The 24,272-nt window shown below is 45.4% G+C and overlaps 2 protein-coding genes across 5 annotated transcripts in view; one reads left to right on the top strand and one right to left on the bottom strand.

Moving 5' to 3' along the window:
* ENTPD5 (ectonucleoside triphosphate diphosphohydrolase 5) overlaps positions 1-1,637 on the top strand; it is a 31,046-nt gene extending 29,409 nt beyond the window's left edge. For all 4 annotated transcript variants that reach the window (XM_088797399.1, XM_019733402.3, XM_074327227.2 and 1 more), the window contains exon 14: positions 1,193-1,637. In XM_088797399.1, the coding sequence (XP_088653525.1) occupies positions 1,193-1,279 (87 nt within the window). In that variant the 3' untranslated portion in view covers positions 1,280-1,637. The remainder of the gene's footprint in view (positions 1-1,192) is intronic.
* A 3,383-nt stretch (positions 1,638-5,020) lies between these two features.
* COQ6 (coenzyme Q6, monooxygenase) lies at positions 5,021-24,170 on the bottom strand. The gene is made up of 12 exons (XM_019733398.3): positions 23,950-24,170; positions 12,926-13,060; positions 11,814-11,872; positions 11,387-11,510; positions 9,447-9,577; positions 8,657-8,764; positions 8,512-8,574; positions 8,217-8,324; positions 6,066-6,268; positions 5,877-5,992; positions 5,575-5,741; positions 5,021-5,151 (listed from the first exon to the last, which is right to left on the bottom strand). Exons 1-12 carry the CDS (start codon positions 24,113-24,115, stop codon positions 5,122-5,124), a joined length of 1,410 nt encoding a protein of 469 aa, XP_019588957.3. The 5' UTR covers positions 24,116-24,170; the 3' UTR covers positions 5,021-5,121.
* Positions 24,171-24,272: the final 102 nt, after the last annotated feature.

The raw sequence follows: 24,272 nt of genomic DNA, 5'->3' as shown, positions 1-24,272 counted from the left end.
TGGGCAAAAAGATGTGTGGTCTGTGCTCTGGTGCTGGCGGCTGTGCCTTCAAGGGGTCTGGAAAAGAAAACTACTCTGACATTTCAAAGGCATTTTATCTTAGATGCACAAAGACAGCAGACAATTTCAAAAGTAAAGATTGACCTTTGTCAAGGAAGCTACAAGCCCAGGACATAACTAATCACCGTGACCGCTTTTAGTTAGGAATTTTTACATTCGGACAAGCCTGTGGTTATTTTCATTCTTTGAGTTGTAAGGCCCACTGTGCGGGCCTCCCCTAAGCTTGTCAGGTTTAGTGTGTGGCCCGTTTTTCATCCAGTTACAAAGATGATTAAGATGTTATCTTTGTCCTCAAATAGCATGTAGTCTATTAGAGGAGATGGCATAAAGCAACTTTGAACTTTGGGTCAAGTAAGTAGACTGTACTTTTTGTTTTTGAGCCTCCTCCCCACGTCCCGTTGTGCCACTTCCCCTTCCTGTTTCCTCAGTTCCAGATGAGTTTATGTTACCCCATTTCTTGTGTGATGCAGATTTCATAAACTCTTTTGTACTAAGGTACTTGGATTTTATGTGTTTCATATGCCAAGAACATCAGCACTTAAAGAGCTTAAGACAGAAGAGTTACTTGCCAGTAGATGAGTATAGCGTAGAATTTAAGCATGCGCTTTGTTGGCCTTTCTCTTTGAAGCACTTCCAAGGAACCCCTAGGATTCTGAAGAAAACAATTTGAGAAACACTAATTGAATCACCTTGTTATGTAGTTGAAGTCGCTTCCAAACTTTTGTCCAAGGTCACTGAACTAATTGAGGTTCAACCTGGCCTTGAATGCCTTACGTGCCTTGGTTGGTTATTAGTGCTTAAAAAGATGCAGTTACTTGCAAAGTATGAATTGAGAAACTTAGTATGTTCTTTCCTACCTCTAAATCTACTCCCACTCCTGTTATAGTTTCAGGATTAGGGAGAGAGTTCAGTAGGTCCTGTCTGCGATCACTTCCTGGGCCAGATGATTCAGGGATCAGATTAGCAGGTGTAGGGGCAATAGTGGGGACAGCGGAGTGGGGAGCCTCCAAAGACTGGCTACTCCCAACTTTGCCTTGCTTTGGTCATGTGGATGATCTTCGCCTGTGTTATGTTTGCTAGAGTTGAAAATTCAGTGAAAATGTGATGATCTTCTTTCTCTCCTCCCCAACAGCTCACAAAGAAAGTGAACAACATAGAGACAGGCTGGGCCTTGGGGGCCACCTTTCACCTGCTGCAGTCTCTGGGCATCTCCCACTGAGGCCAAGCCCTTCCTCTGAGGCCTGCATTTGACAACAACCTGTTTAAAAGAAGGAGAGAAGACTCCATCATGTTCTGAGGTAGTCTGGGAATGGTCTGGATTGAAACCCAGCAGCTGGCTTCATCAGGAGGAAGGGGCTTTTGTAGACTGCACTTGCCTTTAAGTCTAGTGATTACTTTTACACATCTGGTATGAACTGTCACCTAACCATTCTGCTTGCACAGCTGGTACCAGAGTCTAAATCTTTGAGATTGCTTTTGTGTCACAGAGAGCCAAAAGGAACAGCTTTGGAACTTAACCTTGGAGAACCCAGGGACAGGTCCCTGGGAACCAAAGAAAAATTTCATTTCAACACTTTGAGTGCCTCATTCCTTTGAACATTTGAATTTTCCTCTTACATGCTAACCTCAGCTGACTGGCTGCAATCCCATGAGCTGTCAACACCAGGATTTTTTCCCTCCCTGCACACTGCCCTGTCCCACCCTTATTTCTACCGCTCCCCCCTCCCAGCAAAGAAAGAGAAAAATACTTAGTTTTGTTTTTCATGTCAAGGGATGGGAAAAGAGGTACTATATCTGAAGTTGTGTGATCCTGCTTTGTGCTAGCTCCAGTCAGTCATCTAAAAGCCACCCTCACTCTTAGCAGGATGGAGAGCAACTCCTACTGCGCAGATCCCAGCCTTAAGAAAGGAGGCCATCCAATCTCTAAGGCCATGTTTTGGGATGGAGTGGCTGCCTTGTATAGACCACCTTCTTCTAATCAACTTTTTATAAGTCAACTGGAATTAATGAACACGTCCAACCTCACAGGAACATGTGTGTGTTTTCAGTGCCAGTACCTCCTTCCTGGCTAATGTGTTTAATTTGTCATCCTAAACTTTTCTGTGTATTACTAAGAAATACATCTGCACCCTAACTTTTGTTCTGTGGTGAGAGGCCTGTGGCTGTGCTATTTAAGGATCTAGATTTTGGTTATAGCTCCTTTCAGTTTGCCCTTTTATTCTCTCCATTTATAACAGTATCTCTTCCTACTGATCATTTTTGCTAACATCCTCTAAATTATTTATCTAGCTCCACGGGCTCTGACAGCACCTTTCTGAGGGTAACCTACCATTGGATTTGGTTGGCCATTTTAGCCCACAACAGTACTGTGGAGTCTGAGTGCTGCGAGCTCATTTTGTGAATTATTTTCCCTACAATTCATTATCTTGGACTTTCCCACATCACCATCATCTGCTTCGTCTACCCCCTCCAGTGCTCTTGGATTTGAAAGACCTTCCTGTTGACTGGCTCATTGGCCTTGGCTCTTTACCTCCACTTCTTTCCAGCAGTTTGTACCTCCCAAACGCTGAGCTTTCGCAGACTTTCAGCGCTCTCACAAAAGATGTTCAATACCTGGCCCTCACACCAGTTCCTAGGGAACCTTATTTCTTAGTTATTCTGAGTCAGTAACTATTTAACATCTGATGTGCAAGCAAGTGGGCAAATTTCTATATTCTCATCCCCCAAATTTTAGTTGTTTTTAATTCAGTGTGAAATTTCTTCAGATTCTTCATACTGGCTTTTATTATACTGAGGTCACCTTTATACTGTATTTCCCCGAAAATAAGACCTAGCCTGACCATCAGCTCTAATGCATCTTTTGGAGCAAAACTTAATATAAGACCCGGTCTTATTTTACTATAAGTCTTATATTAATTTTTGCTCCAAAAGAGTTGATGGTCCGACTAGGTCTTATTTTCAGGGAAACGGGTAGTAGAATCTTTAGAGTTGAAAAGAACCCAAAGATAAAATCCAGTCTTCTATTGCAGAATTCTCTTAACATTTCTAACTGGTTATCATTCAGCTTTGGATTAGGCGTGTTTGCAGACCAATCATTCCATCTGGGACTGCACTGATGTTAAAAAACCTTTATGTTGAGCTGAAGTCTTCTCAGTAGTCTGCTCTAATCCCTCCTTCTGCAGCCTTTGTCTTTTGAAGAAAATTCCTCCCAAGTTCTTTGTGGTCTCTTCTTTAACATACCACATGGCTTCTGGATCCTTTTCCATTTTCATCAAAAAGATAGGGTGCTAGAACCAGTCATACACTAAATGCGGTTCCACGTGATTAGGGAGAGACCATTTCCTCTAGTAGAAACCAAGTAGTTTTCCCAAGAGGCAAACTGTATTCACTAAAGACTCCTCCAGCTTGATGGGTCCAGAGAGGTAAGATTCCCTGGTCTTTGTCAGAGCTTGTCTCTGAAGCTTTTCTTTTTATAACCAGGGGCCGTATTCAGACTCCTTTGGTCATCCGATATCTCCAGAACTCTTCAGTAGACGCATTAACTTCAAAAATGTATCTACATATATCCAGATAATCTTGATTAGAACTTCTGGAGCATTAACCAGTTTATCCATTTTAGGAGCAATTTGGAATAGGAATTTTTATTTCTTAGAAAAAAATGACTTGTCTATAATGTCCTTTCTGCCCCTTACTGTACCTTTTGGGCCTTATTAAGGAATCCTATTGAGTCTAAATTGCTGGTTAAGTTTCTTTTCTATAAATGTGTTCATGTATTTCAAATACTAAGGACATGGCCTGGCACACAATGGATATTGTGTTTATCATCATCATCATCATCATACAAAGAACATCCTATGTGGATTATCGAGGTCCTTCCGAGGTGTGCCTTAAAATTCTTCAATCTTGCCTGATTTTATTTGCATACTTTTGGAGAGTCCATGTTCTCACCTGGGCTCCCTTTCCATTTTTTGTGAAAGACCTTGTTTCCCTATAGTGACCTTCTAGACTCTGCTAGTAGTCACACAGCGTTTCACAGTAGTTGCCATCTTGCCTTCTGGGCACATTTTCCCTGAGATTCCAGGAATGTTTGTGACACTGTCATTTTTTACTCTAGTATCTTATGACTTTCCCACATTTGCCTGAAAAGCTCCCCTGTAGTAACATTTCTCATTCCCTCAAAAGCTGTTCCCACGAATAGCTTAGCTTGGTTCAAATGCAGACTGTTTCTTCTCATTTCACCTTCAAATCAGATATTTGGGCAAATGTTCTTTACAGTATACAAATCTAATAGATCCAAAAATCTCTTCAAGAGGCATCAGTGAGACTGTGAGGTGAGCTCTTCAAAAACCCACAGCAACCCCCCCCCCCAACCCCTTCAGCCACCAGTCTGCAACCAAATATGAATAGATTCTGCTGCTAATCAACTTTTCCCGTTTGACCTGGTTCCTGAGGTCTTCAAACCTGTGCGATGAAATTATTTATTGTTTTATTACTGAACAGACATTGGTGTTCCGGAGAAGAGCCATAAATAAAATAGAGATCTGGTGCTGTGATACGGAAGTAATAACTAGGATTAATAACATTTGGTTTTCTTTTCAGAAAGTCCAGTGCACCTATAACAAAGGCTAAACAATTTGTTTAATTTGTATTCTAATGTTAGAATTGCTGTTTTAAAATAAAAATGCATCACGTACTTCTTTACCAAAAAACAATTATGTAAATTTATGATCAGCATTAAAAAATTATATAAATCTCTTTAGAAAGGATTAACAAGTGAAAATGAATGAGACAGCACCTTAGCGATTTTTGTTTTAGTAATAAAAGCTCTTTTCACCAAAATCATAATAGTCTTCCTTTGGAGTCTTTTCTTTGCTTGATTTATAAGCCCTCCTCACAGCAAATTATCCCTCTGCTTACGGAGCCTGTGGAACCCAAATAAGGAAGAAAAGAGACTGGAGAATTCTAATGGAACGTAAATTTATTAAATTAAATCTTGAAACTATGTGGTGGTCTTAGAAAAGGATGTTCATTTTTCATCAACAATCTCCAGAAGAGAAGCACTCACTTGCTTGCAAAGGCCATAATCTGTTCCTAGAGAAAAATGAAACAAAGTGGTACTCTGACACGGTAGGGTATGAGGATGGGTGAAGAAAATATTTTAAAATAGCCAAAGTGATTAAAGCAAAAACTCAGCAATGTCCCAGATAGATCGTCTTCCCAAGAATCCCTCCAAAGTATAATTAAATGGATGTTTCTCAGCAAAACATTGGCCGAGCAGCAAAAGGAGTTTAAGCATCTTTCTCTCTAAAAGCCCCTATTCACTACTGTATGCACCTCCTTATACTGGATAAAGTTACTGCTTAGATGGGCCCTGCCACCAAGCCCAGCAAGGACTTTTTTGCTCATAACCACTGGGGAAGGTATTTAGGTAAAGACAATTTTACAGCCAAGAAAATTAATTCAAAGAAATTAAAAGTCATTGGCAAAGTCCCTCCTCAGTGAGCGACCTCTTACTTTGAGTGGAGACACTGCATTTGTGGCCTGCAAGCCCCATGTCCTGAGCAGCACAAGCGGAGTGGCACTGGTGGAATAGAGCCTTTTCAGCAGGTCGGTGGCAGCCAGAAGAGCAGTGTTGTGACGCTGTCGGTCTGTTTCATAACCTGTGAGGTGGCTCATGGAGCCTGGCGGAAAGAGGAAGGTTAAAGCCTTAATCCAGCAGTGAGGTGTCCACATCTGGCTACTCAGGCATTTTGGGGTCCTGATCTTCCCTAAAGACATGACCTCTGGATACTTCTCGAAGGTACCTGAATCCTTACCTAAGTCTTTCCCATTGAAGGCTGCAGTACTGAGGTGATGGACCAAGCTGGAGACATCCCCGAAGCCCATGTTGACACCTTGGCCTGCGAGTGGATGGACTCTGTGGGCTGCATCCCTAAGAGGAAAGCAGAGTTCAGGGTGGCATCCAGCCGCCGAGTGAGGAAGGAGTAGCCCTGTGGTTTTCTTACCCGATGAGCGCCAGCCGAGGCCGGACATACTCAGCAGCATGTCCCAACCCAAGAGGAAACAGCACTCGGCTTTTGGCGTCCACCCCGGCGATGCTTGGGGGCAGCTGGCGAGCCGAGGCCTTGGTCGGCTTCAGGAAGGCGACCGCGTAGCGCAGCGCGGTGCTGGCCGAGTCGATGAAGTCCGTGTGGTTCACATCACTCCACTAAGAAGCACCGGCCACAGAACAAAGCGAAATGTCATCAGTGACCAGCGGGGCGTTAGAAAGTCAGCAAGGAAACCCTTTTCATAACTAACGCCAAGGGTAAGGGGGCACTACAATGATCTGCACCACAGTGACAAGGCCCTCAGATCAACACAAAACACAGCTTCCCATCACCCCCCAGGTTTTAGGATCACGCCACACTGCTCGTGAGCTGCCCCTGCCTGCTGGGCTTCACCTGTCACCAGTCCCTACCCTCACTAGCCATGCGCCAGCCTTAACGCAGCTCATTCTACATCCTCTTCCCTCCGCCACTCCCCTCTGCTTGAATGTCCTCCCACTTCTAGTTCACCAGGATCACACCTCAGCACCCAAAGGCTGTCACCTCTTTATAAACCTCCCTCCAAACCCTGTGTCTTCTCCTCCTCTATGCTCCCCTAGCATCCTACGCATCTTCTACCACTGTACTGAAATTGTCATTTACGTATCTTTCTCCTCACGTGACTAGGAGCTTCCTAAAAGCAGGGACTGTCTCACTTGTGTATCTCCAGACCCTCCTACATAGAAGGTACTCCTAATTGTTGCTACATGATGTGCTGCAAAGGCCTGTGCCAGGAATATATGCTACATGACCAGACGGGTAGCATTTATCTCAGAAGCCACTTCAGTATGTTCAGTTCCTTTTATTCTTATTGTTACCACACACCAGTGAAGCTTAACTTCGTCAGTGTAAACCGGTGTAAAGTCAGAAGTGAGATGGCAGAGTCTGGTGGTTAAAACCAAGACTTGAGGGCCAGCTGATTTCAGAATCCAGCTTTGCCACTAGTTGTGTGACCTCGGGCAAGTTACCTGTCTCAAAATGAGCATGATAACAATAGCACCTACCTCAAAGGGTCACTAAATTAAATACATAAATACAGGTAAAATTCTTCACCTGTTGAAAAATACTGAATGTCAACTATAAATATACATAGATACACATATGTATGTATGTATGTGTGTGTATATATATATATATATATATATATACACACACATACATATATATATATATATGTATATCTATATATACACAGTCATGGAATGTAGAGTACAGCCTAGGGAATACAGTCAATAGAACTGTAACAGCTGTATACGATGTCAGAGAGGCAGTAAATTGGGGGGGGCGGGGGGGCAGACGTTATCACTTTGTGAGGGGTGTAAATGTCTAGTACATTGTTTCGTACACCTGAAACTAATACAAAAATTCTTCACCTGTACCTAGCACACAGTAAGTGCTCTATAAATGTTACTGATTACTACTCTTAGTGAATTTAGATAAATATGGCATTTAAACTCCAAAAATACTGGTAACATATTATCTAAAAGCTGTATTACTCCAGAATAACCATTACCATTTGTTGAGCACCTACAATATACTACATACCTTGCAAGCATTTTATAGTCTCTCATCTCAAAAGTCTAGACTTTTATTATTACTAATTGCTACTATTATTAACCCCTGAGAGGCTGGTGGCAGTATTTCCATTTTCCAGGGGATTTACAGCACCAGTATTGAATCCATGTCTGTCGATAAGGCTTACTCTTAAGCTCCCCCGACCTGTGCTCAGCCCTTCTCCAAAACACTTCTGATGAATCAGGCTTCAGAAGTTTGGGAACTTGGGACCGAGTAGAGCTGTCCAAGATCATCCAAGTATTACAGCTTCAAAACAAGGCCAATGTTAACTGCCACCCAGGCCGTTTCACTCAGCGTAACAGTAGCCATGACCCTCAGAAGAGCACAGTTACTGACCCCTCTTGCTCTACATTTCCCTGAACGCTTCCTCCAGTAATCCAGATCAAGTTACATTTACAAAGGGGAAGCTGGCTGGTTATTTCTTTTTCCCACTCAAAACTGCCTTCCTGTGTGGAGCCCTGCAGCACCTCATCAGGTGGACAAGCGGATACTCACAAAGGCAGAGTTAATGGCGTCCACAAAGTTTTCTTCATCCATGCTGACCAGCTCTGCTGCGTGATCATGGGATGTGGACCAAACCAAGGAACTCAAGGTGTCTGAGAGCTGTAAAAACAACAACAGCAATACTGAGCTGAAACTTGTTCTTGGGAGCTCTCAAGCACTAAGGAAGGTAAGAAGGGGAAACAAAGCCAGCCTGGGCACAGTCACTTGAAACCAGAAAATGGCTGAGAGGAAATGAAATGCTAACAAAGGCCACATGTGTTCAAGTAGACTAGCCAGGACTTCTTACCGGGAGCAGAGCGATGGGCCCAGAGGGAAGAAATCTCTGCCAAGCTACATTGTTTTCTGTAGCCTACAATCAAGAGAAGAGTTCTTGTGAGAAGCACACACGTTAAACATGAGCAGGGTCCCCAGATGGTGGCTCAGGGTCTGACCTCCAATAAATGCAGAGTAGCCACAACAGCGGACTGGTCGTAGTTCCAGCTAACATTCTGGATCCCAGCAGCCTGCCGTACTCCTGAGTGGTGACCATCTGCACCAATCTGCATGAAGACAACAGCCTGCTAATTCTTACAGCCTTTTAATAAATGAAACTGTTCCAGAAATTGGTCTCTGTCTCCTGAAGTTTTCTCTGGTTCCAACTGCTAGCAAGCCAATCTGTGGCAGGCAACTTTCCAACAGACAGCCTTACAGACAGCCCCCGCAGGGGAAGACCTACATATGTGACCCCAGCCTCAGCTAACAGACCATGAGGTACCAGCCATACGTTAAATTCAGCCAAATTCTCTTGGTATTTGAACTAGAAAGCAGTAAGGCAGGCACTGGAGCTGAATAGTCCTGATGGGAGGCGAGGCATGGCTACCACGTAAAAGGGAAGGCTCATGAGCAGAGAGAAAAAAGTGGAAGATGCAAGGAGGTGAGTAACTTACGGGACTCCTGAGGGGGGAAAAACAGCCTCAATTTCTGACACTCTGGTTCCTGTCCCTGTGAAGCCAGCTGTCCTTATTTCGTGACCTAAGATGGTCCAGGAGATTGCTTCCTGTACAGGATTTACAACAAGACCATCTTAACTTGAGCTGGCTTACGTGGGTACTGGTCCTTATAACCAAGAGCTTTGCCTACAATTAATGTCAACGATAGCTTAGATCTAAAACTGGAGGCCCTAGAATTGAAGATAAGATGTGGATATGCAAGACCCCAGGTGAAATAAGAATCTTTAACTACCAACAATTTGGTCTGGAGGGTGCTGCCGTCACCTAGGGTAATATGAACCCAAGGACTGGAGTCTGCCGTGGGAAATGGATAGGGCCACGTATAGCCGACTGCTTTGCTCCTGTAGAGAACCGTCACTCGGTCTAGGGAAGTGAGAAGAGAAAAACCAAACATTAGAAAGGCTGAGGAAAAGGCCACAACTAAACCTAAAGCTAGGTCCCAGGACGTCTGTCTCTTATCATTTACCCCTAAGGAAAAAGTAAGGTCTAAAAAACCATGTGATCACTGCTCCAGTCTAAGAGCTGATACATGACAACAGCCACAGGGATGGATCAGTGTCAAAAGAATGAATGAAGCTCTCACGAATCACCAGCTTGTACAGGCACTTTCTTCCCCCTTCATGCTCCCACTCCTCTCGTTTTACTCTACACCTAAATGAGCCCACAGTGCTTTCAGAGTAAACAGCGTGGGCATACCATGGGCTCAAAGAAGTTCGAGATTTCATAAGCTTTTTCTTCCCACTGGAAATCATTTTACTTTTCTGATCATAAAAATGGTATGCTTGCTGTCAAAATCTGAACAAAGAAAGGTTTAAAGGGGGGAAAATCACTCTCAATCATACTACGCTCAGACAAGTACAGTTAAAGCTTTGCCATAGAGCTTTCCAAACAATTTCCTAAGCGTGTATATGCACACACACACACTCACATGCACAAATGGGACCGTATGATACTTTTTTTCACCAATATATTATGGGACATATTTCTAAGTGACTAAATATTAGATCTAAATTAAAAGCTGCACGGAAGTTCATTACATGGATGAACTTACTATCAAAAAGCATTTAAGTTGCTTCCATGTTTTTTTCTCTCTAGAACAATCCTGAAATAGCTGCAAATCATATATTGGATAAAGAATTTTTACCTAGAATATATAAAGAACTCATATGATTCAAAAAGACAAATAATCTAGTTGCAAAATGGACAACAGATCCTGAATAGACATTTCTCCAGACAGAAAAATGGCCAAAGAGCACATGAACAGATGCTCAACATCATTTGTCATCAGCAAAATATAATCAAAACTACGAGATGCCATTCCCCAGTAACTAGGATGGCTGTGATTTAAAAAAAGGGGGCCGAGTAAGTATTGGTGAATATATGGAGAAACTGGCCCTTACATATTGGTGGTGGGAAAGTGAATGGTACAGCTTCTTTGAAAAAGTTTGGTAGCTTATGAAAATGGTAAACATAGTATTATTATATAGCCACCATTCTACTCCTAAGTATCCACCCAGGCGAAATGAAAACATGTCCATACACTTGTATACACAAATGTTCATAGCATTATTCACGATCTCCAAAAAGTGGAAACAACCCAAATGTACATCAACTGTTGAATGGATAAACAAAATGTGGTATATCCACACAATGGAATACATTTGTCAATAAAAAAGAATGGAGTACTGATACATGATTAAATCTCAAAAATATGTTCAGTGAGTGAAATGAGACATAGAAGAATACATATTGTATGATGCTATCTATACGAAATATCAAGAATAGGGAAATCCCAAAAGACAAAAAGTAGACTAGTGGTGCCAGAGGTTGGGGATGGGAATGGGGACTGATTATGAATGGGCACGAGGTTTCCTTCTGAGGTGACGTAAATGTTCTAAAATAATATTGTGATGGTGGCACAACTCTATAAATATAATAAAAATCATTGAATTATACACTTAAAATGGGTGAATTTTAGGTATGTAAATTATACCTGAACATAGCTGTAAAGAAAAAAAAAAAGAACAATCCTGAGATAAGTATCAGAATGTTTCTTTACGGTGGACATTCAGTATCTGTAAAGGGATCCTTTCTTCCAGTAAGTTCTAGAATAATTCTACAGCAGTTCACCTTCCAGAGAATGAAAGGAAGGCGGAGGAGGCGGTGCCTCACCTGACACAGCCTCCAGCTGCTTCGTGAGAGCGTGCATGATGACATCATTCTCCACGATATAGCCCATGTCATCTAAGTGATCCTTATCGAACATGATCAGGGCCTCTGAGCAGGCGTCCCACACCTGGAACCACCAAGGGAAAGTCTGCATTATAACCCAAGGAAAAGGAAACACTACTCCAATCAGACCTGAGTACTGCTCTCCCAAGTGACAGAAGCAGAAAAATTACAATTTATCAGCCCCTCTGGCAGGACACAGGTGAGAAGAAAATTTTGTGGGGATGCTGCCCCGCCCCCCACTTCCTTAGACTAAGTGTGAACGTTGTCTGATTCTTCCCACATTCACAGAAAACCTGGAGAATGTGGACTCCAGCATCTTAACACAAGACAGACTAAGCTATCTCGCCAAGAGTGACAAAGGAGTCACCTGCATTCGCCGAAAGGCTCTGTATCGCATGTTGCAGATGTGGTCCCAGGCACCAAAACCTACAAAAGAAAGGATCTGTACAGAGACCGGAGAATCCCTCCTGGGGCCCCCCTTTGTTAGGTTAGAGGATGTCTGCAGCGTTCTCCAGAACAGAGAAATACTCTCTACTTCTATCCTATTTGATGCGTAGGAGCTAAGCTACCCTCTTCCCCCATTCAGATTATAGAGCATGAAAAATGACCGAGCTTTCATGATCAAAAGGTCAAATCACATGAAAGGAGGGGAAATAAAACAGGAAACCAAACCCATGTTATTTTTTCTTTATTATCCTACTGAAGTTACAAACTCTCTGGATAAACACTGTTTTTTGTTTTTTAACTCCGTGGCACTGAAGAGATTCATTCATTGAGGAAATATTTATAGAGCACCTACAATGTGCCAGATGCAATTCTAGGTCCTGAGCATAAGGTGAGAAACCAAAGTCCCCACCCTTCTGCAGCTGATATTCTTCTGGCTTATTATTTCTAATTTATTATTTCAAAAAAAAACAAGTACATAATATAATGTGAGGTAGTAAGTGTTAGGAAGAAAAATAAAGCAGTATAAGGAGCTAGGGAGTGCTGCAAGCAGCTAATTTTAGACAGGGAGCTTCTAGATAGGACGGCCTGAGGGAGTAACGCGGCAGAGACCGAAGGACAATTTGCTAACAGCTGGTTCTGGGTGCACACAGCCACCTGCACCCAAAAAGCTTGTGTTACGCAGGCTCCCTAGAGGGCCAACGGCAAATGAAGAAGGTGCTGCTACTGGAAGAGAATGCTCTTAACGAGTTTAGATCGTTTCAGTCCCACCGATTCATAATGACCCAACATGACAAATGAAGACTGTAAGACAGAGCCGCATGTCCCAAGAATGTCTTCCTCAGTCCGGGAGTGGACACATTAACAACTTCAGGGGTCCCATCTTCCACTATGCGCCAGACTACCACCCCACGCTCCTTTCTCCCCACCCAGTGAGCTCCCGCCCTGCCAGACGCTCTGGTGACTGCCCTATGGGACACACTGGAAAGCCAAGAGGGACAGGAGATTGGTTCTGTGAGAGGATGTTCTACTCACTACTGAGAAGGGTTGCAGAGCCAGGGGAAATGGAGCTGACCCTGTTGCTGTAAGTTTCTGGCAATTTCTCCAATACTTTCTTTGGACCTGCTTCTAGCAACAGGATTTTCTTATCATGAAAGTGACTATCATGTCCTAAAAAAAAAAAGCAAAATTTTATGTCATTTTAGGAAAATCAGAATTTATTCTCTTTTTCATTTCCAAAAGAAGCAACAGATTAATTCCTTAGCCTTTAGGATACAAATTGCTTACAGAGCCCACAAACAGGAAACACCATGCAGACACCTAAGCAATAACATAAACATCGTTTCAGCCATGGGAATCACCCTGCCCACCGCCGTGAGGCTTCTTTTACAGTCCAACTCACCATGTGCAAAGAAGCATAATGGCAAAACCCGTAACAAGCTCTTTCTTTCTACTCCCTAGAAAGAAGAATGAAGTAAAAAGGGAAGACTATATATAGTACTTGGACACCAGGTATTCCCAATCTTCAAAGTATTACGTCACTAAAAATTACAAATCCTGTTCAACAAAAATGTAATTAAGCAAAATTCATTGTGGCCACAATATTAAATCAAGGATAAAAAATCAGAGTCTGTAAAAGAAAATGGCATCAAAAAACCCCCCATCAATTGTGCCTACAATTCTGGTCCTAAAACATTTGTACAGGGAAACAAAACGGGGTCTTGGGGATTCTGTTACGGGGTGTCTGCAGCACAGTGCAATCAGCCCCGCTAGTGTCTCACAGAGACACAGGAGAAAGAAGCTGAAATGCTGCTGCCAAGAAAAGAGAAGAAAATGTGACAGGATTACCAGCGCCCCCCCCCCCCCCCCAGGTGCGTGGCAGCACCACAGCAATTCTGCGTAGGAGGATGGGCCCAGGGACCACGTTCCGCAGAGAACTGCTTTCTGGTCCATCACAGCTGACACCTTGCTCCAGCCACCACCCAAATGCCCACCCTCCACGTATGAGCCTAGTCTCAAAAGCCTCCTCTCTCCACGGAGTTCAATCCACACTCACAAACCTCCTCCTCAGGATAGTGCAGTTGCCTGTTCCTTTAAGGGAGCTTTCATTTCATTCTTCCTTTGATTAATTATTTACAAATCCCGTGCTTCCCCAATAATAAGACCTAGCCGGACCATCAGCTCTAATGTATCTTTTGGAGCAAAAATTAATATAAGACCAGGTATAATATGATATTATATAATTAATATAATATAGCACAATAAAATATAACAAGTATAATATAATATAATACCGGGTCTTATATTACTTTCTGCTCCAAGAAACGCATTAGAGCTGATGTTCCAGCTAGGTCTTATTTTTGGGGAAACACGGTCTTTCCCCTTTGCTAGATTATAAATTCCTTGGGGACAGGAACCATTTTATTTCCCCTATGGCTAATATCCCCAGCAGCAAATGCTGGATTTCCTCGGTGCATAAAGTAGATTCTCAGTGTCTTCAGACATTTTTATTAAATGAGAGCCCAGGAAACTAACAGGAAAAGAATTAGATTTCCAAACACATTATAGCAGATAGCTAGGTTTGATATTTTATTTTTTAGTTATTTAATATAACATTTTAGAAAATTCATTTGGAGAAAAAAAAATACTAGAGAATATAATTTACAAATAACAATGTAAGAGGGAAATATAGATATTTCAAGTCTAAAACATAAACTAATGTGAGTATGAAGAAGAATCAAAGAAAACATAAACTGACTTATGGGGCAACATGAAGAGCTTACTGGCAACTTTTTACTTTGAAAGCATCTGTCTAGAATTAAGTGGGTATTGGAATATAAAGTAAGGTCCATCAGGGTATAAACTATTGACAAACAATATCCTTTGGGATACATGCTCTGACGATGAAGGGGAGACATTAGCACACGCAAAATCGCAAGCAGGTAGTCTACTTGACTCCACAGGAGAAAAAACCCCTCACCATACCTGCCTGGGAAAGGAGGAGAGGATCTGTCCAAGGACAGTGTCCGTCTCACAGTATTCAGTCCCAACCGTTACACAGGAAATAAGCAGAGGCTTGCTCACGGGATAAACTGCATGAAAGATTCCAAACTTCTTGGAACTTCAACTTTCATGTTTTAACATTCAGTATTTCCTCTGAGCTTTTAAAGGAAATTAGCAGGTGTGTGTTTCTTCTGTAAACCTGTGCTTGGTCATTTTGGTCCTGAGAGCAGTAATTCTCACAATCTGCTATACTCGGCCCATGACCTTTCTTTTGTAAACTTATACAGAGAATTCTGTATTGTACCTGCCTGTTTGAAATAGGTCTTCACTTTAAGAATTTATACTTCTGTGGAAGAGACAGAAAAATAAACAATACAAAATTCTTTAAGTTTATAAAAGAATTGCCACTTTCCCTCCTTGGGGCGTGAGGGGAGAGAGTGAGAAAAAGAACAAAACAGGAAGGGAAAAAAAAGGTAATACAAAGACAGCTAAACACCAAATATCAACACTAAAGTTTTAGTAAGGCTGAAAGTCTTATCAAGTACGTATCATACAGAATTATATAAAAAGTTAAGAGCTAAAGTCGTTACAAGACAACTAAGCTCTTCCCAGTGTTTCTCAAAGTGAGTTCTTCGGACCCCCTGCATCCATCTCCAGAGGTATTTGGTACCAATGAGCCTCACCTGGACAAACGGAATCAGAGTCACTGGAAGCGGGACCTTGAATTCCCCTTTTTAAAATATACTCTACAAACTGGTAACAAGGATTACCTTTGAGGAGAACTGGGGGGCTAACAATCAAAAATAGAAGTTTTACTTTACATGCTTTATTCTGTAGACCCTATGCCCTTTGTATTTCAAAATTCCTTTTGAATTTTGTATATGTGCCTCTCTTAGTTATTCAAAACCCTAAAACAAAACAAGACAACTTAAGTGATTCTTAAATGCACTCAAACTGGAGAATCACTATTTTAGTGCATTTACCAATAGGTACAACCAAAATGGCTGTCAAGGAGCAAGAGTATATATACCTTGCCAGAAAGTTTTGTGTGTCTCAAAAAAGCTTTGGTATCTCCTTATTACCAACTTCTGAGTGTAAGTTACTTAACCTTTCTGAGCTTTAACTTCCTTATCTGCACAATCTACAATGAAGATTATGAAGATTAAATAAAAGTGTATGCCAAATGCTTTAAAATATGCCTAAACATAACCAGTGCTCAATAACCGACAACTACATTTTATATAATTACTTTGAGGCTGAAGCCCATTAGCTTATACAAAGCATTGTTTCCCACCAGCTTCCTAGAAGATGAGCCATCGTAGGGAAGTTGTAGCTGTCACCTCCTAATTCTCAAGTCAACAAAGACTTTTACACTATTGGTGACCTTTAATTTATGAGGCCAGAAAAAACTCAAATTCAATTTCTGAAAGTCACTGTACAGTTGTTGTGGGGGCAGAGCCCCAGAAAGTAGTTTACAGGCTCTCGGCCTCACGTGGAGGGGTGCTGGCTCGGGTAGTAGATGGCTGTCGGCTGTGGCCGGTTGGCCGTCAGCTGTAGCCATTGAGCCATTAGCCACTAATATAACTGCTGCGGCTACGAAGGAGAGCGGAGGAGAGTGGAGGAGACTGAGAGAGAGTCGTCGATGGGTTGCAGACAAAACGGACAGCAGGTCGCACATCCAGTAAACCCAGCCTCCAGTGAGACCGTAGTGGTATGATTCCCCTGCCTATGGCTCCGTGGGTGTTCCTTTTTGGCCTCACCATATCCTGCGTTCTTGTGTGGGGAGCGGGAGCAGAGACCCCGCAGGATCTCCCGCATGACAAATGGCGCAGCGAGCAGGGTATGGTGTCGGCTGAAACTCTCCGGAATGTACTGGAGCAGTTTACACGTATAAAAGCTCAGCTTCGTAAGCAGAGTGCGGTGCCGGCCAAAACCTACCAAAGCATGGTGGAGCGGTTTGTTCGTGTGAGAGCCCAGCTTCGGGAGGCCCATGAGGAGCGACACCGGGAACGGGAGGCGCGGTTTGCCTGGGAGACTCGAGCCTCCAGCTGGCACACCACCTTCTTGGGCATAGAAGGTGGTGTCCTCCTTTTGTTGATCTGCTGCGGCCTTAGGATCCGAAGCATGTGGATAGCTTACAAGGAGGCCTCCACCCACTCAGATACCTGCCACGGTGAGCAAGATTCCGACCAGGTAGGAATGGCGTCTGACTCTGAGCAGGAGGATGTATGGCCCCCACACAGTATATGGTGTTCGGTGGCCACTGTTCTCAAGAGTTGGACCCCCAAGGAGGGGTGGGAGGAGATGGACGGCTCTCCAGACAGCGTGGAGAGGGCCCTACAGGCTCTGGCTGAGCAGTTGCCGGAGGAGGAGAAGGCTACAGCCGGCCGCGTGGGCTGGATGTTCCTCACGGCTTTGAGTCTCAACACGGAAAATGTGCTTAATGAAAGGGCCCAGGTGCCTGACCAGGTGTCCCGGTTGGACGCGCTGGAAGCCCGGGTCCGCCTGTTAGAACAGGGGCCCCAAGGTGGAGACTCTGAGGCAGAGGAAGCAAGTGGAGAAAATGTACCTCCCAACCCCCAAGCCCGGCCCATCATGAAGCACAAGGTAAAGCATGAGCAACCTTTGGGCCCCGGGGGCGTTGCTGCCGGCAACCCAGATGTGACTGAGTTCACTACCTACACCCCATACACTCCCACTGAGTTGCAGGAGCTGGGGAGGCGGTACAGACAGCGCCCTGGAGAGCCAATCTCGGCTTGGCTGTTACGTTTATGGGATGAGGGAGCAGACAGCATTCTCTGCTCCCCAGGCGAGATGGAAAAGCTAGCCTTTGTGACCGTGCATCCATCCCTGCGACAAAGGTTACAAAACTGCCATAGGTTGGCCAACAACCAAGGCAACCATTCTCTAATGGCGTGGCTCACGGCTGCGGTACGCACCGTATGGGAACAGGCTGGCGAGCTGCCAGACACTGTGAGTCAATGGCAGTCATATACAGAACTTACGCAAATAATCCGTGAAATGGGTATGAGACATGCTATTTTTAACCTCAATATGCAGGGCCCAGATGACGAGCTTTTTACTGCCAGCATGAGAGATCTGGTTTTGGACACTGCACCTGCGAGTGCTTTTGGATCCTTGGTTGCTATTCTTACACCGTATGTAGGGCGACGGATCCATGAAGTTACAACTGCCATGGCCAGCCTAGGGGATGTTGAAAGCCGGAGGCGAAGGAAGTTAAGACAGGAGGTCCGCACAGTTGAGACCTGGAAGCCCACACCAAAGGTAAAGGGGCGAGGTCGCGGGCCTCAGAGAGTAACACGCGCACAGATGTGGCGTGATCTCGTGGCAGCAGGGGTTGATCAGGAAAAAATAGACCAGCAACCCAATGCACTCCTGCTTGAACTTTGGAAACAGTTGCGTCCGGAACAACAATTCCAGAGAAACATAAAGGAGGAGTCTGGGAAAGCACGACCTGTGTCCCTCCAGGACTTCATGCAGCCGCTTGAGGCTGATTCCTTTCAGCTTGATTAGGGGTGGGGCCAAGGTACCCAGTCAGAGGGGACGAGCAGGGACCGGAGGCCCCACGTGGAACTGTCCATACATTGGTCCCCTTCGAATGTACAGAGGGTTTTGGCTCTAGTTGACACTGGTGCTGACTGCAGTCTCGTTTACGGGAACCCAGAACTGTTCCCTGGACCAGCAATCTGCATTGATGGCTACGGGGGAAAAACTGTGACTGTGAAAGCTGTTTCCTTACCACTGGGTATAGGAAGGCTCCCTCCTCGTACCTACAAGGTTTATGTCTCCCCCGTTCCGGAATATATTCTAGGGGTGGACGTGCTACATGGCCTCAGCTTACAGACGTCGGTAGGAGAGTTCCGTCTCCGGATCCGGGTGGTGAAAGCAGTGACACGCGGGCATGCTCACCACCCTCCTCAAGCGTTGCCACAGCCCTGGCGCGTGGTTACAGTGCGACAGTACCGCCTGCCAGGAGGACAGGAGGAGATCGGGCGTACAATATTGGAATTGGAGAAGGCACATATTGTGAGGCCAACGCACAGTCCCTTTAACTCCCCAGTATGGCCTGTCAAGAAGCCAGATGGGACCTGGCGAATGACTGTGGACTATAGGGAGTTAAATAAGGTGACACCACCCTTGCACTCTGCAGTGCCTTCAGTTCATGATTTAATGGATCGTCTGACTGTCCGCCTGGGGACATATCACTATGTAGTGGACTTGGCCAATGCTTTTTTCTCCATTGACATTGCACCCGAGTGTCAAGAGCAGTTTGCTTTTACGTGGGATGGGCGTCAGTGGACTTTTCAAGTCCTTCCGCAAGGATACTTGCACAGCCCCACTATCTGCCACGGGCTTGTGGCCCAGGATTTGGCACAGTGGGATCACCCATCCTCTGTGGCCTTGTTTCATTATGTTGATGACATTCTGTTAACCTCAGATTCTCTTTCTGATCTAGAGCAAGCAGCTCCCTCTCTTCTCCGCCACCTGAAGTCACGCGGCTGGGCGGTGAATGAGGAAAAGGTCCAAGGCCCTGGCTTATCCGTCAAGTTTTTGGGTGTTGTGTGGTCGGGTAAGACAAAGGTTATACCTGAGGCAATCATTGACAAAATACAAGCCTTTCCCCGGCCGACCAAGGTCTCCCAACTGCAGACGTATTTGGGTCTGCTAGGATATTGGCGGGCATTTGTACCCCATTTAGCACAAATGGCAAGGCCCTTGTACAATATGATAAAAAAGGGGGCCTCATGGGATTGGACAGAGGCTATAGAGCAAGCCTTCATTGCCACAAAACGGGCAGTGCAGCAGGCACAGGCTCTGCAAGTAGTGGACCCCGGCCGCCCATTTGAACTTGATGTTCATGTGACCCAAGAGGGGTATGGATGGGGCCTCTGGCAACGGCAGGAGCGTCTCCGGTTGCCAGTGGGATTTTGGTCCCAATTATGGAAAGGAGCGGAGGTCCGCTACTCTCTAATAGAGAAACAGCTGGCTGCTGTGTATGCAGCCCTAGTGGCCACAGAAGCCATCACAGGAACGGCACGCGTGTTGGTTAGAACAACGTATCCTGTCCAGGGGTGGGTCCGTACGTGGACCCAGGGACCCAAAACGGGGGTGGCACAGACCACCACCCTCGCCAAGTGGGGTGCCTACTTGGAGCAACGTAGCACCCTTAGTTCAAGCCCTTTGAGCACAGAGCTACAACAGGTCCTGGGGCCTGTGGAGCTTGTAGCCCAGGCTGAGCCAAGTGCTCTGCCTAAAGGGGAGGACTTGGAGCCCTCGCCCTACAAAGAAGGACAGTCCCCAGTACCTGAGGATGCCTGGTTTACCGATGGTTCTAGCCGAGGGGCTGCAGCTGTTTGGACAGCTATTGGTGTGCAGCCCAAAACAGACACCATTTGGTTTGATACTGGGATGGGCCAGAGTAGCCAGTGGGCTGAATTACGGGCTGTGTGGATGGTGATCAGCCACGAACCTGGGCCCCTAGTTATTTGCACTGACAGCTGGGCGGTGTTCCGGGGCCTAACGCTGTGGCTGCCTACATGGAAACACCAAAACTGGTTGGTGGGACACCGTCCACTGTGGGGTCAAGCCATGTGGCAGGACCTCTGGGACCTAGGGCAGAAAAAGGAGGTGACCTTAATGCATGTCACAGGTCACTCCCCCTTAGTGTCCCCAGGTAATGATGAAGCAGACGCCCTAGCACGGGTACGATGGTTAGAGCGGGCTCCTGCCACTGATGTGGCCCATTGGCTGCATAGGAAATTGCAGCACGCTGGAAGCCGAACCATGTGGCAGGTAAGCAGACGCTGGGGCCTGCCTTTGAAATGGCAGGAGATAGCAGATGCCTGCTATGACTGTGCTGTCTGTGCCCAGGACAGCCCCCAAAGGCGGAGGCTCCCCTGGGAGACACAGCAGATTACGCGAGGGAGGGTACCCCTCACTCGCTGGCAAGTGGATTACATTGGACCCCTGCCTAAGGCCCGCAATGCGATATATGCATTTACAGCAGTGGACACTGCTACGGGGTTGATGTTTGCTTGGCCCTGTCCGGCTGCGGATCAGCGGCATACAGTAGTCGCCCTTACACGGCTGTGTGCCCTCTATGGGCGCCCCCAAGTCATTGAAAGTGACAGGGGTACCCATTTTACGGGGCAAGAAGTGCAGCGCTGGGCTGCCAGGATGGACGTGCAATGGTTGTTTCACACCCCGTACAATCCACAAGCAGCTGGCATGATTGAACGTTATAATGGTCTTTTGAAGCAAGGTCTCCGGGTGTCAAAACACCCTCCCACAATGCGTGACTGGGCCTCGCGTCTATGGGACGTCCTGAGAGTCCTGAATGAGAGACCACGGAAGGGAGGGCCCGCACCAGTAGAAGCTCTGCTACATCGAACGGCCGCTCCCATTCAATTACAAGTTACCACCAGTGAGACTCTGTTAAAGCCAGGCTACGGCAGAAATGGGAACATTTTGCTGCCAGCACCCACATGCTTGAAAGCTGGGGAACGGCAGCAATGGACTTGGCCCTGGCAGGTCAAAAGCCCCCACTGTCGGTGGTTGGGTCTGATAGCCCCATGGGGGGCCGGTTTGACTCATGATTTGCAAGTGACGCCAGGGGTGGTGGCTGAGTGGCCACCTCAAGTGACTGTAGTATACAGAGGTCCCGATACCGGGATGATTTTGCGAGGAAACTATGTGCTCTCACTATGGCCTATTATGGGGTCCCCTGTTCTGTTACATGTTGAAACTATGCAAGGGACCCCAAGCACTGCCATAAAGGTCTGGTACCACAAACCGGGAAAGGTGCCAGTGGCAGCAACCCTCCTTTCCCAGGACAAGAAGCTGGCATGTATCCTCCCAGATGGAAGGGATTTGCCATTGTTGGTTCCTAAGACTACCGTTTCTTTTCGTCCATAGGTGTCAGTAGGCTAATATGACACAGGGACCCTCGCGGAAGACGCTTGTCGCGTACATTGTGAGGCGAGAACCTGTAGGGGTGGAGTGTGGGGGCAGAGCCCCAGAAAGTAGTTTACAGGCTCTCGGCCTCACGTGGAGGGGTGCTGGCTCGGGTAGTAGATGGCTGTCGGCTGTGGCCGGTTGGCCGTCAGCTGTAGCCATTGAGCCATTAGCCACTAATATAACTGCTGCGGCTACGAAGGAGAGCGGAGGAGAGTGGAGGAGACTGAGAGAGAGTCGTCGATGGGTTGCAGACAAAACGGACAGCAGGTCGCACATCCAGTAAACCCAGCCTCCAGTGAGACCGTAGTGGTATGATTCCCCTACCTATGGCTCCGTGGGTGTTCCTTTTTGGCCTCACCATATCCTGCGTTCTTGTGTGGGGAGCGGGAGCAGAGACCCCGCAGGATCTCCCGCATGACAGTTGTCAAAAGTAAAAGAGCTGGAGTTTGGTGGCCTGGGTTCGAATTCTGACTCTGCTACTGCCCGGTTATGAAACTCTGGTCCTTAAACTTACTAAGCAAGTTTCTTCACATAAAATATGAAAATCATATCTACCTCACAGGGTAGTACAGCAGCCTAACTATACATGTAAAAGCAAAGTTCTTACCTCACCTTATACACAAAGTTTAACTCAAAGTAGATCATAGGCTTAAATGTAAGAGCTAAAACTATAAAACTCTTAGAAGAAAACACAAGAGTGAATCTTCATAACGTTGGGTTAGGTAATGATTTCTTAGATATGACACCAAAAGCAAAAATGTTAAAAGATTGATAAGTTGGACTTCATCAAAATTAAAACTTTTGTGCTCCAAAGGACACCGTCAAGAAAGTGAAGACAATCCACAAAATGGGAAAAAAACATTTGCAAATCATTTATCTGATAAAGACTTATACCCAGAATATATGAAAAACTCTTACAACTCAATAATAAAAAGACAAACGATTCAATTTAAAAATGGGCAATGGTCTGAACAGGCATTTCTCCCGAAAAGATATACAAACGACCAATAAGCACATGAAAGGATGTTCAACATTATTAGTCATTAGGGAAATGCAAATCAAAACCAGGAGAGCTACTACTTCATACCCACTGCGATGACTATAAACAAAAAGACAATAATAAGCATCATCCAGGATGTGGAAAAACTGGACTCCTCCTATATTGCTGGTGGTAATGTAAAATGGTGCAGCCACTTTGGAACACTGTTTGACAATTCTTCAAAATGTTAAACACAGAGTTACCCTATCACCCAGCAATTCCACTCCCAGGAATATATCCAAGATAACCAAAAATATATTTACACACAAACTTGTAAACAAAATAACAATAGGATTATTTGTAATAGCCCCAAAGTGCAAATAACCCAAGTGTCCATCATCTGATGAATGAACAAAATGTGTTTATTTCCACGCAATAAATATTATTCAGCCATAAAAAGGAAAGAAGTACTGGCACATGTTACAATCTGGCTGAACCTTGAAAACACTAAGTAGGTTTCATGTATAGAGAAATGCCCGGAAAAAAAACAAGTCTATAGAGATAAAGTAGATGAATGTCTCTAGACATTAGGTCTTAGTCTAGAGATAAGATTTGGGCATAATGTACAGTGACTGCTAATAGGTTCAACTTTCTTCTGGGGGTGATAAAAATGTTTTAGATGTATTGTGGTGAGGGCTGCACAACTCTGTGAATATACTAAAAACCATTATAAAGTGTATGCTTTAAATGAGGTAACTTCATGGTATGCAAACTATTTCAATGAAGCTATTTTTTAAAAAACCGCCCAGCCCAAAGCCACAATGCTTGATTGCTGCTAACTGTGCCCAAAACTAAATAACCCTGAGCAGGTGTTTCCCTACGTGCTGGAAGGACTCCTACGGTCCCTCCCACTTTTGACCCTTCGGATGCCTGAAGAACTAAAAGTTTGTCCTGGAGCTCTGGGGCTCCTCTAGGCAGGGAACGGACCGTAAGACCTACAGCACTCAGACTTTAGGGAAATAGTGCCAGCGCTCCCGCGGTCCTCACCGCTCGTCCACCGCCCCACTCCCCGCCATTACTAGCCTGGAGATGCGCTTACCCAAGGCACAGGCCATGGCGGCGCCCACGAGGCCTCCACCCGACACCACCACATCGTACACTGTGTCTGCCGGGGCACCGGCCAACCTCCGGCAGGAGACCAGCGAGACACTCCAGGCAGCTGCAGGTGCAACCCCGGACCGGCTCACAGCCAGCAAGACCGCCATGGTGCCGACCTGTGCCGGGCTCCCCGCTAGGCCCGCCTTTGGTAGCACTTCCGGAGCAGAACCCTCCTATCACTTGCAGCCTCAGCTACTCGGCCTCAGAACCGGAAATACAACGTGCAAAGAGGATAAGCCAATCAGAAAACGAGCCGTGCTTCTT

The sequence above is a fragment of the Rhinolophus sinicus genome, chromosome 3 (genome assembly GCF_057876585.1).
Source record: "Rhinolophus sinicus isolate RSI-liver-muscle chromosome 3, RSI-T2T, whole genome shotgun sequence".
Lineage (NCBI taxonomy): Eukaryota > Metazoa > Chordata > Mammalia > Chiroptera > Rhinolophidae > Rhinolophus > Rhinolophus sinicus.
The sequence above is the reverse complement of the archived record's forward strand: the minus strand, read 5'-3'. Positions and strand labels throughout refer to the sequence as shown.

What these genes read in the sequence shown, in the direction of transcription:
- COQ6 (XM_019733398.3), bottom strand. Translation starts at nt 24,115, where the DNA reads ATGGCGGTCTTGCTGGCTGTGAGCCGGTCCGGGGTTGCACCTGCAGCT. An exon ending in GGCCCATCGCTCTGCTCCCG is followed by an intron (nt 8,325 to 8,511) that starts GTAAGAAGTCCT and finishes TTGTTTTTACAG; the next exon opens with CTCTCAGACACCTTGAGTTC. An exon ending in CCTCGGCTGGCGCTCATCGG is followed by an intron (nt 5,993 to 6,065) that starts GTAAGAAAACCA and finishes CTTTCCTCTTAG; the next exon opens with GGATGCAGCCCACAGAGTCC.